General features: G+C 45.8%; 1 protein-coding gene across 1 annotated transcript in view; it reads left to right on the top strand.

Annotated features, from left to right (window-relative positions):
• TTLL11 (tubulin tyrosine ligase like 11) overlaps positions 1 to 18119 on the top strand; it is a 749536-nt gene that overhangs the window by 657261 nt on the left and 74156 nt on the right. The window contains exon 7 of the mRNA XM_085613706.1: positions 2577 to 2834. Coding sequence (XP_085469832.1) covers positions 2577 to 2834 — 258 coding nt within the window. The remainder of the gene's footprint in view (positions 1 to 2576; positions 2835 to 18119) is intronic.

Genomic DNA, 18119 nt, shown 5'->3' with positions numbered 1-18119 from the left:
TTTAAGACGGTGCATTAATGCACCATTTGAGTCAGGTCCGCCATCACTGTCTCAAACCTAGAACAGGTATTTGGTTGCAGGCACGCTAACTCCATATTAGAGTCTCTAGACCTGGGCTCTCCAAAGGTTTCTATAACAAGTGCGACTTTTGATCATTGAAAATAGCCCAGAGCTATTATCGATTGTGACCATAGTTATAGTAGTGGTCCATCAAATACAATATCAACAGTGACCACACCTTGTGTGATTAGTAGTAGAGACCAATCAGTTGCATGTCAAACTATCAACTAACAAAATATATCCAGAATATGACTATGTAATATCATGAAAGTACATATACATAGTTAAGTATAGATCTGCTATTCTTAAATCCACATCTTCATACCTTCAAGAAGCATCTATCTCCAAGGTAAATGGAAATGTAGTTAAGAATGTGAATAAAATTAACCTATAAATACTTACCTTACTTATATTGCTCTGGCCGATATTCTGCATACAGTATTTTGGTTGGACAACATTAAAAACCGAAATATTGTAGTAGAACACCAACCACCCCAACGCATATGACAGGGTTACAAACAGCGATGCCAGGAAAAGCTTTATCAATTTAAAAAGCCTCCATGTGACTAATGAAATAACAGCAAAAAGAGAAAGTGCCCACCAGCACAAAGGAAATACTAACAACTATACATCTCCTCTAATAAGTTTGACCTATCATTCAAAGAGCTACTTTAAATATGTTTTAGATTATAATTATTTTAAATATCAGTATATTCCTTTCTCAGAGTACATGTTTTCTATCAAATATGCACTTTCCAAATTGGATTAACACACTCAGAAGAAAATCTTCACGGTGTGCCTTAAAAATCAGCTTTCATGCATGGTCCCCAAATGTCAACGTGTAATTTCCCTGGTACACATTCATCCCATTGACAGAGACTGCTCCACCAGCCCAGGTATTGCCATGTCAGGCCACAAATGCCCAACACAATACTAAAGACACCTACATTATGCCAAGGAAGTCCACCATTATGTTAAAGGCACAATTGTGCTCTGGCTTCCCGACTTAATGCTAAGAATCACTACGTCATGTCAGTCATGGACATTAGTATTGCAAAGATGGCTTCAATATAGCCTGCCACCCCCTTCCTCATCTCTCTTGCTTCTCCTCAGTCATGCTCTGACCCTTACTGACCACACTTATCCTGCTCCCTTTTTGCATTTCACTTCACTCTCCTACTACCACCACTTCAGTCTCTCCCATGCCACACCATCATCTCAGCTTCTGATCTTCTACACTTGTTTTCCCCTGTGTTGTCCTCCTCCTTTTGTGGAAGTTCATGCCCGAAATGTACGCACCTCGCCACAGTGAGATTTGCTTGCACTTAAATATTATGTAGTAGAGGTAAAATATTATGTCAGAAAATCCATTTACTAGTGCAAATTCACATATTGGGAATCCTGAATTTGCTTGCATAAATTATGCTGCTTACAATCCTAGGTTTTAGCTATGTGTATCAGGCCCATATGTATATAATTGTAATAAGACACAGAGTAGTTGTGTAGACTAGATCTTGCCAGAGATGACTCTTCTCTAGTCTAGGCAGAGATGACTCTTCTCTAGTCTAGGCGACCGCTTGACTCCTTTTTATTGAGTCCAAGATCTGTGTCCAGTGGAAAAATAGCTTCTGTTGACAACGAGGTGATCTATTTGGTGCATGTGTGTGGGGGTGTGAGGGATTGGGTACTAAAATAACAGAACATTCCACTATGCACTTCTATTAAGAAAAGGGGAAGCCTTTCAATTGTACAACATAGAATCGGTGCATCTACGTTTATCAATTGATCAAGAAAGAATAATTCAAGATTTTGGTTTCTATCTGAATTGTGGCACAGAGCTGACCTGTGGCTAACCTTTTTCTCTTAAAGACTCAGTGTACTTTTACTGCTGCTAATACCTACTCTACATGTCATATGACACCCCTTTTGTATATTATATATATTTATGAAAAACACACACTGCTATTGTATATCCTAAGTTACAAATTTAATCTAGGATTGGGTAAATATTACCAAGTGCAATATTGTGTTTTTTTATTTAGATACAAGTGAGGTTGAGTAGTCCCATCAATGCATGTAAAATCTATGATATTAAGATCACACAGTAGAGTGAATTAGTTTACCAGTTCTTTCCCAACCCAAAAACAAATAAACAAATGCCCTACCAGTGAAAATGCTGGATGCTTTTAATTTAATAAAAGAGCACTCCTCAATATTAAGCATGGTGGTACGCCCAGTATATTGACAAGATCCATATTTACTTTTAGAAATATGGTTCCACATCTTCAGGTTTTTAGAATGAAATATCCAGCTTTAGTGTGATTTTGTTATATGGAGATTTGTGTAAAAAAACAATTAAAGAAACATAGGTTCGTTTTTGAGATTTGTTTCGAATGTGTTTATCACTTTCTGAAGAGGAACCACTAGTTGCAAAGGCTGTTAATTAAGCTTTCTTTTATTATCCTCTACTTCAAAGTCTGTTGTACTTATGGTGTGTTTCTCATACGTTGAAATAGGTTGATCCCGCCTGAGAAGCCATTGGATGTCAAGAAGGAGATACAGCCACTTGGCTCGCCAGAGAAATTCGATCCAGATGCCGCCGTGATTCTAGAGACCAGCCTACCATCGCTATGTCTCAAACAAGTTTTCCCAAAGTATGCCAAGCAGTTCACCTATCTGAGAGTGGTGGAACGTATTGCATCCCTTTTTATTCGATTTCTTGGCATTAAAGGAATGAAGAAGATGGGACCTACAGGATTTCGAATGTTTATAAGGTAAGATATTTAAGATTTGGGGTGAACAATACTTATAGTATCTTGAAGATCCACATTATCTTCGTCTATTAGGCTGGAGAAACGTTGTGCAGCTTGGACCTTGGCGAAAACAAAAACATTGATTGACCCAGTGTGGACTGGATCATGACATGAGAATAGCAGAGATATCCCACAGTCTGTAAGGGCGAGCCTCTAGTAATCCTCTATATTATTAGGTGACGTTAAAAGGGTGCGTTCAAATGTCTATGGATAAGGATATAATATCCACGCCCAGCTGTGATGGAGTAGCTGCACATGGGACACAGTATTTCCAAGTAACTATCCCTCCAAATTAATAGTATAGAAAAAACTTGTAACAAAAAACGTATCTGCTTTAGTTAGTGTTGCAATGAAAAAATTAAAACATTGAGGAATTCAATATTGTTGTGATTACAAAAGAGATAAGGGAGCGTGTTGGTGCTGTTTAGGTTTAGGATAGCAATCCGATCAGGGATAGGGCCAGAGTGAAAGTTCAGTTGGGTTAATATTGCTGTTAGGATTAAGATTAAGTTTGGGTGAGGTTGACTAAAAACAGTTGTCGTCATATAATTAAGTCTGACTGAGGGTGACCAAAACTATAGTTGTTGCAGAACAATTCCTTAGTAGTTGGTTCTTTTTGAGAGACAAAGTAATGTTCACTTTAAAAATGTTGAAGGTGGGTTGTTCTGGCTGAATCTCTGTAATGCCTCTTGGTAATGGGGCATATTAAGGGATATCTGATGTTGTAATAAAACCAACACAATAAAGATTTGTGCAAGGGCACTATGAAATTGGCTGAGGTGGCAATGTGAAAAGATATGTTCGTTTGTAACTGTAGGGGAGGCACCACAGGAAGAAAATGAGGACAGATGAGAAGAAGCAGAGGGTACGGGCAAGGCAGTTGGGAGAGCACAGACCCAATGAGATGAAAGCAAAGCGATATGAGTGCTGGAAAAAGGGGGGGGTGTCCACCGTAGATCTCTCAGGAGTCCCGCTTTGTGGGAATTACTGAGGCAACAGGAGCTGTAGTTGGCCCCCACTGACCCTCTGGACCCAAGGGGATTTCATCCCCCAGGCAACAGTGTGCCAAGAGGCGCGTTTGCAGGGTGCTGAATAAAGGGATCAAGGCCTCTGAAAACTCTCACTGTGTGGGACTTATTGAAGGTAACAAGAGGGCTTGATGGCCCCTAAGGACTCTCTGGAACCAAGGGGACTTCATCCCCCAACCATCAGTGCGCCAGGAGGCGCATTTGAAGAGTGGTGGAGAAAGTGGGCATGTCCTCTAAAGACAGCTAAGCAATCGCGCTATGTGGGACTTACTGGAGGTAACAGGAGGAGTTGTTGGCCCCCAAGGACGTCCTTGTTGGCCAAGTACTTCTCCTGTTACTTTCAGTAAGTCCCACACTGCGGTATTGCTGAGAGACCTTCGTAGCCTGCACCCTTTCTCTACCACTCTGTAAACACGCCTCCTGGTGCAATACTAGTTGGGGAAGGAAGTCCCCTTAGCTGCTGGGGGTCCTTGGATGCGAACAAACCCTCCTGTTACCTCCAGTAATTCCAACACAGCCAGATTGCTAAGAGTTCTTCGGAGGCCAGGTCCCCTTTCTCCATCACTCTGCAAACGTGTCCTCTGGTGCACTAATTGGGGAATGACGTCCTCTTGGATGCTGAGGGTTCTTGAGGGCCAAGAAGCCATCCTGGTCCTTTTGCAAGTCCTACACAGCGGGATTTCTGAGAGCAGGTCAGAGACACCACCCTCTTTCTCCACAACTCTGTAAACACCATTACTCCTTAAAAAAACCTTAGAAATTCCCTGAAAAAAACAAAGGTTACAGGGCATTATAGTTAGGCTCAGATTTCACTCGTGCAAAATCAGTGAAATTCAGCAGTTATAGTTAGCTGAGCTAACTAAAACTCGCACCCCAGTAATACACTGCTTATGACCTCACATATTACATCACTCATGACAGGTTACAGTGTGGAGCAGTGGTTCAGCCCACTTCAGCCACTGGCTAACTTCACTGTGAGGGACGGCATTCTTTCCTTTCCGAAGGAGCGTGTCCGCCCACAAAGTAGTTTTCTTCAGTTTCACGGGTCTACCAGTCAACTCTAAAGCCACTGTTCCCAAACAGATACATAAACACCAGTTGCTGTCACTTTGAATGTATTCCTGCATCAGTAGTGGCTGCTGTGAGAAAAGAGTGGGGGCAGCGTGGGGGTAAAAATAAATAAAAAATATATATAAACACTTACCTGCTGGCCGCCGTCTCTGTCCTCTTCTGCTCCTCTTGACTTCCGGCAGGCTTCCAGACTCCCTAGACCAATCCAGACACTTCTCTCATGCTGGTAATACCCAGCATGAGAGCAGCACCAGGATTGGTCTGAGCAGCCTGGTTTGCTGCTCAGTCAGGGCCTGGGAGCCTTTTTCTGTCTCCTCCTGACTGTGCAACACAACTCTGGTGGAGAGATCTAAATGCCCATGGCGGTTTGGCCGTCCTAAGACGTGCATTTGCAATGGTGCCACCGCTTTTGCTGTCAACGTGGATTGCCTGGCCCCGCCCCGACGTGGACTTGGCTCAACAAGAAAAAATAAAATGATAATAAAAAGTGTACTCTCCTTATCCTAGACCCTTTTAAATTCAGGTGTCGTCAGAACATCCCGTCTCTCACTAACACCACATTTATTATCTGTGCACTGCGGTGCGCATGGCATTGTCTCTGTACTGTAAAATGCGGGTTCAAGGGTGCTTGCTAAAGTATTGAAGTTTAAAGACCTAGCAGTTGTAGAATAGTTATTTGTCACAATAACTATACACCTACTGCTGAATCACAAATTGTTCCAGCCTTCGCAAACTATCTAATACTAAGCAGAATACATTCGACAGTAAACTAGAGATGCAGTTTACTCATTGAAAGCAGGTAGCTTGGGGGTGGATATAGCTCCGCGGTAGAGCACTTGACTGCAGGCAATAGATCGCTGGTTTGAGTCCGTGTGTCCACTTGTTAAGTCTTGCCAACTAAACCCCGCATTCACTGTTTAGTTGCAAACCTCTTGTAAGTTGACAGTGGGCTTAGAGCCCGCCCATTGCTTACCTTTGGTTGTCTTCATTGTCACTCTTAGGCTTGCTTATTCATCGGCTGTGTGGGCTTTCCTTCCTCTTGTGTATTTCCCTTCCTTGGATCATGGGCGCATTACTGTGCACTTGCAGTGCTCGCTTTTTCAGGTGCTACTTTTTTCTTATTGTTTAAGCACTGTACGCGAGTGCATATGTTTTACAATTGTTTCCTATGTGTCCTCTTGCCCTTGAACTTCTTTCCCACTTCCCCATGTCACGTTCCCACCCCATATGCTTTCTCCCTGCCAGCTCCACGTTGTTGTCTTTAGTCTGTATTGCTTCCCCCACCAGGCCCCCTGTGTTGCATCCCCCACCGCGCCACTGTGTTGCTTCCGCTCCCCCTGTTTTGCTTCCACCCCCTGTTTTGCTTCCACCCCCTGTTTCGCTTCCTCTCCGGTGTTGCTTCCCTTGTTTTGCATCTACCCCCACCCATCTTAAAAACACAAAAACTCTTTTGTGTATTTTTTGTTTTTAGCTACCAATCAAACTCAGACCGGTGATGAAAAATAAAATAAAAAGCAAGCACCTCATTTTGTGAGCGTGTGCATGCATGGTGATCGCATTTGCAACATCACACAGTAAACCACGTCAAAAGTTTTTTTGTTTTTTTTGATTTAGCTGTGTGGTGTAGCATCAGTAATGCTGTGCCGTATGACTGAAACCATTGGCAAAGTCACTAGGTGCTAATGGCAAGACCAACTGGCTTTCCCAATGCTTGTGCTTTTTTAGGCATCTTTTTGCTTTATTTCATATTATTGCTAACACACACCATGGTATATAACAGTGATTCATTGATGTGAAAAGGGTAACATACCACATTGTTATATTTTTGTCCCCAGCACACCTTCAAGGTTTCAACCATCATTGCATGAAACTGTTCTAAAATAGGGTAGGAATAGCCAGTGATTTTGTTTAATGCTATACAGTTTAAATAAATGAAAACGTTATTTACTGCCAAAGGACCTACTTCCGCTTGCGGATATCACTCACTTCCGCTTCTTCAGATATAAGACTCTTCACCCGCATGCGCGCTCCCTGCCTCCGATGGGGCACTGCTGCCTCGCCAGAGCTCTCACGAGTTTGAATGCCGGTTTATAGCTCCGAGGTAGAACATTTGGCTTGATGTATTTTATTTCAAGCAGTCTTTAATACTGTTAGTTTTGATAATAGAAAGTGGTTAAATGCAAACCACTGCACAAAGGCGAGCAGGAGTAGAAAGGGTTAAATATGGACAAGAGAGCAGGAAATTGAAAGCAAAGTAAGAATACCACACTCAAGCCTAGTCTTTTGGTCAGGAAGCCTAAAACTTATTAAAAATAAGTGGAGGGTCTGGAAGGTTTTCTTAGAAGGGTTGCGGAATACGAAGGCTGCCTAGTCCAGTGGTTCATTTGTGCAAGAACACCCACCAGGGCTCAAAGGATTGCTAAGAAGCCCACGGCCGATATTACTGTATGTCAGCATTGGCCGCATAGCTCCGATTCCATCTCACGCCTCTTTGATACACCAACAGACACTCATTTCTCCTTTATTTCCCTCTTGCAGGTTCCTGTTTTCTCACTTTGGCACCTTTTTTTCAGTCATTCTCTTCCTCCTTCTTTTCCCCTTGTGTGTTTTTCACCATCTTGCTTTGAGTGAAAACCTATTAAGGGGAAAAAATGAAGCCTACTGGCAATCACCAGCTCAAATTAAGCCCTGGCCTAGTCTTGATTCTACCTTATCTTTTTCCTCCACGACTTCATGTCTTTTTATAGCACTCTAGCAGGTTTTTTAACATTTCATTTTAAGTCAAAGTCTACTAGACAGCACAGCTGTCTGGTTGCTTAAAGGCTTTGTGCGGACTTTCTGAAAGCTTCCCTGGGAATGAATTTCACCCATTACTTCTCATTTGTGGCTTTGTGATTTGTACTCACATTTGCTTACTTTCTACTTGCTGGCTTTATTTATTTTAGGCTGTCCTGCATGTGTTTGTCCCTACTGTGGAGCATAGCCTGTTTACCATCTCTCTGACTCACCCCTCGTATTTTTCCACTAGTGCTCCCTTTCTGTAAACAGGCCTTATACTTTTGTTCTTCTCTTCTCACATTTGCTGTGCATTGAAAGACAAAGGTCAAATGCCAGGCTCTGTCTTCAGAGGGAGCTTGGTGTTAACTTTTCTTTCTCTTTTCAAACTGAGAGGATTCATGTGGCAATCTTGCTGCATTCCAGGGGTGGGAAAGGAAAGGTTTTTTTTATAGCACACAACAAAATGTAAATGTAAATGAACTGTGCAAATATTTCCAAATATATCAGAATTAAGAAAGCACAAATAAAGCAAAATTTTGGGTAATTCGGAAGTGTGGTTGAAACAAATATTTTATTACGATCAAAATAAATTAATACACTAGGTGATGCTATTTCCATACATTATTGTAAAACTGTATATGCAAGTGTAATGGTAATTTCAATTGAAAATGTGTTGTACGTAATGGCAGTGGGCTACCACACAATGCATACTCCACTCTGCGCCACTCCACTCTACGCCACTCCACGCTGCTGTATGACACTCTACGCCACTCCACTCTACGACACTCCACTCTCTCCCACTCCACTGTACAACATTCCACTCTACAGCACTCCACATCACTCCATTCTATGACACTCTGTGCCTCCCTACTCCATTCTGTGACACTCCACGCCACTTTACTTCTCTCTATCCCACCCTACACTTTGCCACTCCATGGCACTCCACTTTACGGCACTCCACTCTACAACACTTCACTCCACTCTACACTGTGCCATGGTTCAACACTCCATTTTATGACCCTACGACACTCTACTCCACTTTGCACCATTGCACTCTACTACACTGTGCTCCATTTTATGCCATTCTACTCTATGCCATTCCACTCTACGACTCTACTCGCCTTTACGCCACTCAATGACACTCCACTCTGTGACACTCCACTGTATGCCACTCCACTCTACGCTACTCCACTCTACACCACTTTAATCCACTCTACGCCACTTCATGCTACTCCACTCTGCAACACTTTACTCCACTCTGACACTCCAATCGACACCACTCCACTCTATTCTATGACACTTTACTCCACTCTAAGTCTCTACATTCAACGCCCCTCCACTCCACTCTGTGACTCTCCACTCTACGACATTCCACTGTACGACACTCTACACCCCTCTGCACCCCTCCACTCTACAACCCTCTATTTTACAACACTGCACTTTACGACCCTCTGCGACATTCTACTCCACTCTGTGCTAATGTGCGACACTCTACTCCACCCTAGGATACTCTTATCCACTCTACGCAATTCCCTCTACAGCACTCCACACTGCCTTAATCCCCTTTGCGCCACTCTACTCCCCAACTCTCCTCTCTCTGACAATTCACTCCACTATATAACAGTCTACTCCACTCGTTGCCACTCCACTCTATGAAACCCTACTCCACTTCACACCACTACACTGTGTACCACTCTATGCCACACCACAACACACTATACTATGCCCCTCTACTCTATGCCTGCCACTATATAGCCCCGCCGCTCTACGCCCCGCAACAACACTCTATACCACTCCACTCTGACACTCTACTCCGCCCCTCCACGCCACTCTATGCCCGCCACTTTGTAGCCCTGCCACTCTACACCCCGCCACTCTACACCCCGCCACTCTACGCCCCGCCACTCTACGCCCCGCCACTCTACGCCCGCCACTCTACGCCCGCCACTCTACGCCCCACTGCTCAACGCCCTGCCACCCTACACCACTCCACTCCACACCATTCCACTCTGACTGTCCACTCTACGACACTCCACTCTATAACTCTTCTCTCCACTCTATGTTACACCACTCTATAACACTCCACTCCCCTCCCACTCTACGCCACTCCACTGACACTCTATACCACCCTATGCCACTTAACTCTACTCCATGACTCCACTCTGCACTACTCCACTGTATGCCACACTATGCTATTCCACTCTACACCACTCCTCTCTATGACACACTACTCCGCTCTGTGCCCCTCTACTCTACGCCGCCTCATTCTATGCCCCAACACTCTATTCTTCTCCACTCTACGACACTTTACTCCACTTTGTCACTCCACGCCATTTCATTCTGCGCCATGCCACTCCACTCCACTCTACTTTATTACACTTTACTCCAGTCTACACCACTCCACTATATGCCCTGCCACTCTGCTCTACTCCACTCCTCTCTATCATTTTAAGCCACTGCACTCTATGATGCACCTCTCTACAACACTTTATTCCACTTTATGCCACTCTGAAGCATTCTCCTCCACTCCAGTCTATGACACTCTACTCCACTCAGCAAACACAAGGAGATGGACGGAGCACTGAAACGTTTCTGACACTCACCCCCAGTCACAGATCTGGGCTGAATCCATCATCGTTCTTTAGCTCACTTCACCACCCCAGTTCAGACACAGCTATTTACAAATCAGTCTTGACCCTGTGCCTGGGAACAGTCCAGCCCAAACTGCCAAGCCATGTCTTCCCTGTCCGGAAACAAGTATCCTGGGACCGGTTTCGGGCTAACAGCCCTCATCCTCCAGGCTAGCTTAAATCCAGTGGCAAAGTGAGCAAGGACTCCACTCTACACAATTCTCTTTGTGCCACTTTATTCCACTCTACACCACTCCACTCTGCTCTATGACACTGCTCCAGACTATGCCCCTTATTCCACTCATCCACTCTACACCACTCCACTGTACGCCACTCTATGGCACTCCACTCTACAACACTATGCCACTCTACTCTACGCCACTCTACTCCACACGACTCCACTGTTCAAAACTCATCTCCACTCTACACCCCTCCACTCTATGCTACTCTACTCCACTCCATCCCACTCTACAACACTCCATTACACTCTACGACACTCTTTGCTACTTCACTCTACGACACTCCACACCGCTTTTCTCTATGCCACTAACATTTGGAAATGCAGAACAGCTGCCATGCTGGTGCACAACATGACATTAACAAATTGGCAAATCCAATAGCTCTTGCAAAGGCGACACCTACTTTCCAATGCTTGTTAGCTCTGTTGTTAGTTAAGACCTTTTGGTTATTGATATAATTTACTGATAGGGGCTTTCAGCAAGCTCTCTTCATCCATTGTTCTGTTGTTGCCTTATTCACATGTTTCTTGTGCCGGCTACAGCATAAAGCAGGGGGCAAGTGGTCAGCCCACTTAAGTCAATGGCTAACTTCCTGTGAGTGACTGTATTCTGCTCCTTTACAAATACATCCACACGCACAGTAGTTTCCTTCAGTACCAGGGACTACTTAGGCAATGTGACTAAGAAAAATGTTTGCCTTTTAACAGTCGGCGGCGGCCAGCATGGATCAGAGGTAGGGGGCATTGACGGGAGGGGGGAGGATGCGCGGGGGGAAGCGGGTATAACATTTTTTTTTTTTAAAACAAACCTTTTCGCTGCTTCCTCGCAGCGTCTGTCCTCTGGAGTTCTTCCTCGCTCAGCTACAGGAAGCACACCCAGGCTCCCAGTCAGCCAATCACAACGCTACCTTAGCAGCGCTGTGATCGTTCTCAGCGCTGTGTTTCGGCGATCGGACGCTGATTGGAGGCCTTGGCATGTTCTCCACGTAGGCTGCGATGCAGCCTGCATGGAGAACCTGCGAAGTGCACAAGACTGTTTTGGGCTGCCCAAGAGAGCCGGCCAAGCAATCTTTGCGCACTTAGGAGGGTGCTGCCAACCGCTCCTGCCCCCGCCCACTCACACAAAACTGCGTAAGTAGGAGGGGAAAGATAAGATAATAACGCAAGTTATCATTTTATTTTCCCTTTGTTTCACTGCAAGAAAACAATTGGGCGACGCTCCTTCGCCTTAGCGGAGAGCCGCCACTGTTTACAGTGTATTATATTTAATATTAGCGAGGGCCGACCGCTCCCCCTGCAAAGTCTTATAAAAACTGTGGCAAAGAAAGCATTGACAAAGACAAAAGGCTCGCAGCCAACGACGGGCAGAGTGGCATTGCCAAAGTTTGTTTCAAATCTTTTCGAGTATTTCCCAAAATCTGCCCTTTATTTCTTTGTCATTACTGGGGATCCGACTTCCCTCCTCCCCGAATACTCCTGTCTTCTAACCCAGTGTTTCAAGCCATGGTTTTGTTGCCTGCCTGCATAAGGCAGCCTTACTTTTCTGTTAAACATGTTATTGGAATCAGAAACAAAAAGGCGCATGTCATTGTCTTCTGTCAGTGCCTCCTTCTGCTCTTTTGTAGCGCTGTAAACAAAGCCTGAATCATCCTGAAGAGCACAATGCATGTTAATTTTGTCTTCCATTAGAAAGGAAGTTATCATCGAAAACACAGACATTGGTCTTGCCTCAGAGCAAAATTAGTTTTTGTTTCTCAGGAAATGTGCTTTACAGTCTAGTGAGTGCATTTTTAATATCTTTCTTTTAAGAAAGCTATGCCTAAGGCTGATGAAGTGCCGCACAAACATAAAGGGAAGCAGCAGCTCTGGCAAAGCAAAAGCTGTGCCTTTGTATTGCCAGACACCTGTGTGTTATTACAGGAGGTGTGTGTTTGTGCCTGAGGGAGAGAGAGAGAGGTTGGTGAAGAGGGCTAGTGCACTCCATGAGTTTATTTTGTTGGTAAAGATGGCTGGAGCATTCACTATGGGCATAATAATTCTTTGGTGAAGAAGATTAGCAGACTTTCTGGGCGTATAGTATTTCATATTTCAGGACAACCTCTTAATGCTCATTTATTCCTGAATATCATCTCCTGTCAGGATGTGGTTTCCGTCTTGATGGTCCCAGTTCTGAGATGGCCTCTTCATACTCATTAGTCCTGAACATACTCCTTGAACGATAATCTTGTGTTAGGATGCGGTTGGTCTCCCATTGGATTATCCCAGACTTCATGCTCATTTGGTCCCCAATGTACTTTATGGATGACTATCTCATATCAGTATGCGGTCTCCCTTTGGAAAGTCCAAGTTCTGAGACGACCTAGAAAAGAAGGAGTTCATCAGAGTTGAACATCTTGAGTGCCCACCCTGGATGAGTGGGGTTTGAGCCTGCGACTTCCCTTCCCAAGCAACATTGAGACCCTGAATGATACATACCTGCTTGAACACTATGTGCACGTTCTGTGTAATATGCTGGGTACTCTCATCCCTAATCTCCCCCAGGAACTCCAGGTTTACTTTCAAGACCGCATCAGAGATGGTCAGGTGGCATCTGGACAGGTAATCCTGTACGGTCTGGACACCTCTGATTTGGTTGCCAGGTCTATGGCAACACTCATCGTTGTTCTCCGATACACCTGACTGAGTATGTCTGAATTTTCATCTGATGTCCAGTGCTCTATGATGGACCTTCCCTTTGAAGTTACCAAACTATTTGGAGAGATGGCTGATTCAGCCTTGAAACATTTTAAGACAATTTCTGCCACTGCCTCTTCCCTTGGTCAGCAACCCCAAAAGAAATACTTCCAAGGGTTCTGGAAGTGTTCTGGCTTTGGGAAAGACCTCATCTTCCTCCATCACCAATCTGCCCTACCCAACACCTTATCCTGTGCCAGTAAAGGGGCTCTGGTAAAGGAAGAGGAAAGGTAGAGGACATCAAGCCACCAAAATAGTCAACCCTCCCTCTCTCTCAGTCTCCTCTGTAGGGAAGCAGCTCTAGTTATCCGATGTCAATTCATTTGAGACTGGTGGGAGGCTGGGCTTCCCTTTCTCTACAGGTCTTTTAGGCCATAACCTTGGCCAGTGGGTCTTACAAATTGTGGAACACCTACCATTCCAGCAATGTCCTCCTCGGATCCCAACCCAGTCAGACTTTTCAGAGGAACACCTCCTCCTCCTTCTGCAGCAAGAAAAGTCAGCCTTGCTTCAGAAAGGAACCTTGGAGTTGGTGCCAGAGCAAAAGGTTGGTCAAGGATGCTATTACTGATACTTCCTTGTTCCAAAGAAGGAACATACTTCGTCCAGTCCTGGACCCCAGGAGAAGTTCAAGATTCTGTGCAGGTTTGGTCAGTGCTCGATCTAGGGGACTGGATGGTGTCCCTTAGCTTACAGAATGCGTATTTCCATATATCAATTGATGAGACTGAACAGTCACTCGTACGGTGGTTGACTTGCACCCCTACCCTGAGTGCTCCAACTCTAAAGATGTCTGCAACCCTGTTGCTGTTTTTTTTGTCATGGGCGAACACAAATCATACATGTTTGCCATGCCATAGGCTTGTCTTCTGGATTGCTGTTTTTTCGTGCCCGGATGGGCACGCCAAGCCCTACCCTCATCATGGTAAAAGCTACTGCCTTTGACAGGAGTTTAGCAGCACGCGCGCAGTGGCCGCAGCATGCCAATGTAGTTATCAGTAAAAGTGAAAAGTTCCTTTGTGCCTATGTGGCTGGAGTGAGGCCCTACAGGCCCACTTATTTAAAGTTCCACTGCTGTGTGTTTAACTCACCCTTGGCCTATATCGGATTGATGTGTAGTGCTGCGCAGTGTGTGGGTGTTATCCATGTGCTGAGTGTATGTGTGCCCGTGAATGATACAATACATAGGAGATGTAGTGCAGTGCAGTGTGTGTGTGCGTAATATATATGTGCTGTCTGTATGGGTTCCTGTGAATGGAACAATACATGGAAGATTCTAAGTTCCATTCTCTGAGACCCAGGGCTAATTGGAGGAACATGAGGAGGTAGAGGAATCCCCCCCGGACAGATTTCTAGATTGTTGCATTCCTGTGAGCTGGGTGGGACAAATGGGGAGAAAGGGAGAGCCATGCTCTCCAGTACACTTCAGAGGATTTTTTTTATTCATATAGTAGTCACTGGGAAGGGTGCTGTTCACTTTTCAGGAAGTAGATGGGCCTGAAAACAGAATAATAAAGAGTAGGGCTGAGGCCCTGAGGCGAACTTTTGATTCACATATCACAATGGCTGACATCCAGATGTGAAACTCTCTTCACTCCTGTTGCCTTTTCTACGGGGCTAAAATATTTGGAATCACTCTTGCTGTGACAGACTGCTTTCTGGAGGAAGGACAGGGCAGAGAAGAGGGCACTTCAAAATGAAGCAGACCCCTAACAAGCTTCAAAGACTCAGACTGTAAATGACATTTGATGTCTGGAAATGGACTATAAGAAGAGGAGCTCGAGGCACACAAAATTGTTAACTGTCAAGCAGCCAGTCGGGCTCTGTGAGGAGGAGAAGCTCTGCAAGACATCTGCCTGTGACCAGGACTGGGAGCCAAGGTCTGCCAGTCTCGCAGCTGGGTGAGGGGACATCACCTAGGGACTACAAGCCCACCTGCTTTTGGAGCACAGTTGCCTGCCTACTGGCAAAGGCCAGTGTGCCCTTTGAGGAAGAGGAGACCGCTGGAGGGGCCGGGTTCCAGTGGGGGATCTTGTTGATTTAATCCTTGTAGTGAGGTATGAGGAGGCGGTTACTGCGCCGACTGGTTTTTGCCAAAGTTCAGGTAAAAGTCGGTGCCCCCCGGATGCCAGGGGAGGGCCACGTTGAAGTGAGTTGTGACCATTGCGGCACCGTTTCGAGTCATCATTCATGTGCACGCTGGTCGTCAGCGACCTTATATGCCAGGTGGGGCTGCCATGAAGAGGGATTGCCGTGCCAATCGGGCCGTAGCCAGTGTGTGGAGCTAAGTCGGCAACCTCGTATGCAAAGTGGGTCCGCAGCATAGAAGTGCTGCTGTGCCAATCGGGCCTTCGCCCATGTGCTGGGCTAGTCAGCAACCACTATGTATGCCAGGGAGATCCGCCGTGCTGATCAGGCCGTAGCGTGTGTGCAGAGATAAGTTGGTGACTCTGTATTCCAGGTGGGGCCGCGGTGAAGATTGCAACTGTGTCTTACTGCTTTAACTTGTGTACTGAGTGGAGACAGCGACCGTGTTGTGCCACGGAGGCCACTGGGACAAGATTGAGACCACTGTTGTTAGAGACTGCCATTGTGACCTGAGCAGGCCCAAACCATGAGTGAAGATCAGCACCAGGAGCATCGCAAGCCCCCAGCGCCACCTGTGTGGAAGATCTCAAGAAACTTGAGCACCCTCCCCCACGGTTGCTGCCTCTGCAGGACCATGTGTGAGGAACTCGGAAGACACCTGACTGCTGCCCCTCCCGGGCCACATGTGCAGAACTTACCAGAGCCAGTCACTGTGGCTTCAGTGCCCACGAAGGGGTATGCTGTAAGACTCCGGTCGCTCTGATTTTGCTGCTGTGGGTAAGACTGATTTACGGGGCAGATGGTGTTGGGGGAAGTTGTCTGCCGTATAGCGCTTTGACTCTGGAACTAGTCTGACTTTCATAAAAGTCAAAGTGCAACTCCTGAGACTCTGACTACTAGTGCAGTTTAACCTGAATGTCGCCTATAGTGAATGGGGAAAACCATTACCGCCAGTGAGAGAGGAGTGGGACTCAGGGACCCGCCTAAAAAACTCTAGAGCCCTGATCTAAAGGGTCTGTGTATATTGTTTGTGAATGTCATATTTTCCTCTGTGTTAGCATATAAATACTTATAAATACTCCTTTTTTCCTAAAAGGAGGTATTTGACTGAACAATCATTTATTGCTGCAGAACCTATTTTGAGTTGTGATCCTCTGTTCATCCCTCCCCCCCGTGTCTACGTCCCCCCAAGAAGCCTGGAACTTCTTGATCCACACTGCCACTGAAAGTCAAGTATTTAAAGGGTACTTGGCCCAGTTGCTCAGGATCCATAGTAGGTCAGGCTTCTCAGGAGTTAAAGGCTTCAACCCCTACAGTTGGGACCTGTAGCTTCTGCTTGCCACATTGCCCTCTGAACAAGGTTCTGGCACCAGTCCTGAAGTTCCACAGGAACTGCTTGCATTTTATAGTGGGTTTGATTCACTACCAATTTGCTGTCCTTCCATTTGGTCTGACTTCAGCACCACAAGTCTTCTCAAAAGTGATGGCAGTTATAGTGGCCTATCTCAGGAAGTCGTGGATTGGTGTTTTTTCCTACCTGGACGACTGGCTTCTCCATGCCAGGACACTGGGGATGGTGCGGTCATATCTGCAGCCAACAATATCCTCTGCTGCACAACTTGGGTTTTTCTATATATGCGTCCAAATCTCCCCTAAAGCGCTCTCAGTGCCTCCTGTTCATAGGGACAGTACGAAATACCATCTCGGACCAAGCCTTTTGCCACAGTAAAAACAACAATTCCGGTCCAGGGAAGACATGGCTTGGCAGTTCGGGCTGGACTGTTCCCATGAGGCACAGGGTCAAGACTGATTTGCATATGGCCATGTCTGAACTGGGGTGGCGTAGTGGGCAAAAGAACGATGGATTTAACCCAGATCTCTTGACTGGGGGAGAATGTCTGCATTGTCAGCATTCCGTCCATCATTTGTTTGTTGTAACGCTTTTCGCCCTAAGTGGGATGGGTATTCCCAGACGTGGGACCCGTGCTCACTACGCCACTGGAGTCAAGCTATCCTGGCTGATGACGGCTGATAGCCAGAAACCGGTCCTAGGATACTTGATTCCAGTCCAGGGAAGACATGGCTTGGCAGTTCGGGCTGGACTGTTCCCATGAGGCACAGGGTCAAGACTGATTTGCATATGGCCATGTCTGAACTGGGGTGGCGTAGTGGGCAAAAGAACGATGGATTTAACCCAGATCTCTTGACTGGGGGAGAATGTCTGCATTGTCAGCATTCCGTCCATCATTTGTTTGTTGTAACGCTTTTGCCACAGTAGACACTGTGAGACATTCATGCACTGTTTTACTGATTTCAGGAAGGGGCCCAGATTGAAGTCCTGTGGGTCCTTTGCATGTTAGGTCTTCTATCGTCTTCAATTCTCTTTTTCATGAATGTCCGCTGGCACATGAAGGCTCTCCAGTGGTGCCTTCACAAGCAGTGGTTCCAGCATGGGTGATACATGGCAGAATCCATTGTGGTTTCTAGGGGCACTGTGGCGCAGCTTCCTGGTAGGGAGCAGAGAGTAACCTGTCCAGAAGTATTTCCTTCGAGCCCCCACTGGCTGTGGCCACGGTTGTGACAGATGCCTCCACTCTGGGGTGGGTGCTTATCTGGAGGGAATGATGATCAGAGGCCCTTGATCTTAAGACCAGTCATGGCTGCTGCATGTAAGCGCGGC

Source organism: Triturus cristatus, chromosome 1_2, assembly GCF_964204655.1.
Source record: "Triturus cristatus chromosome 1_2, aTriCri1.1, whole genome shotgun sequence".
Taxonomy (NCBI): domain Eukaryota; kingdom Metazoa; phylum Chordata; class Amphibia; order Caudata; family Salamandridae; genus Triturus; species Triturus cristatus.
This window is presented reverse-complemented; position numbering and strand designations above follow the sequence as displayed.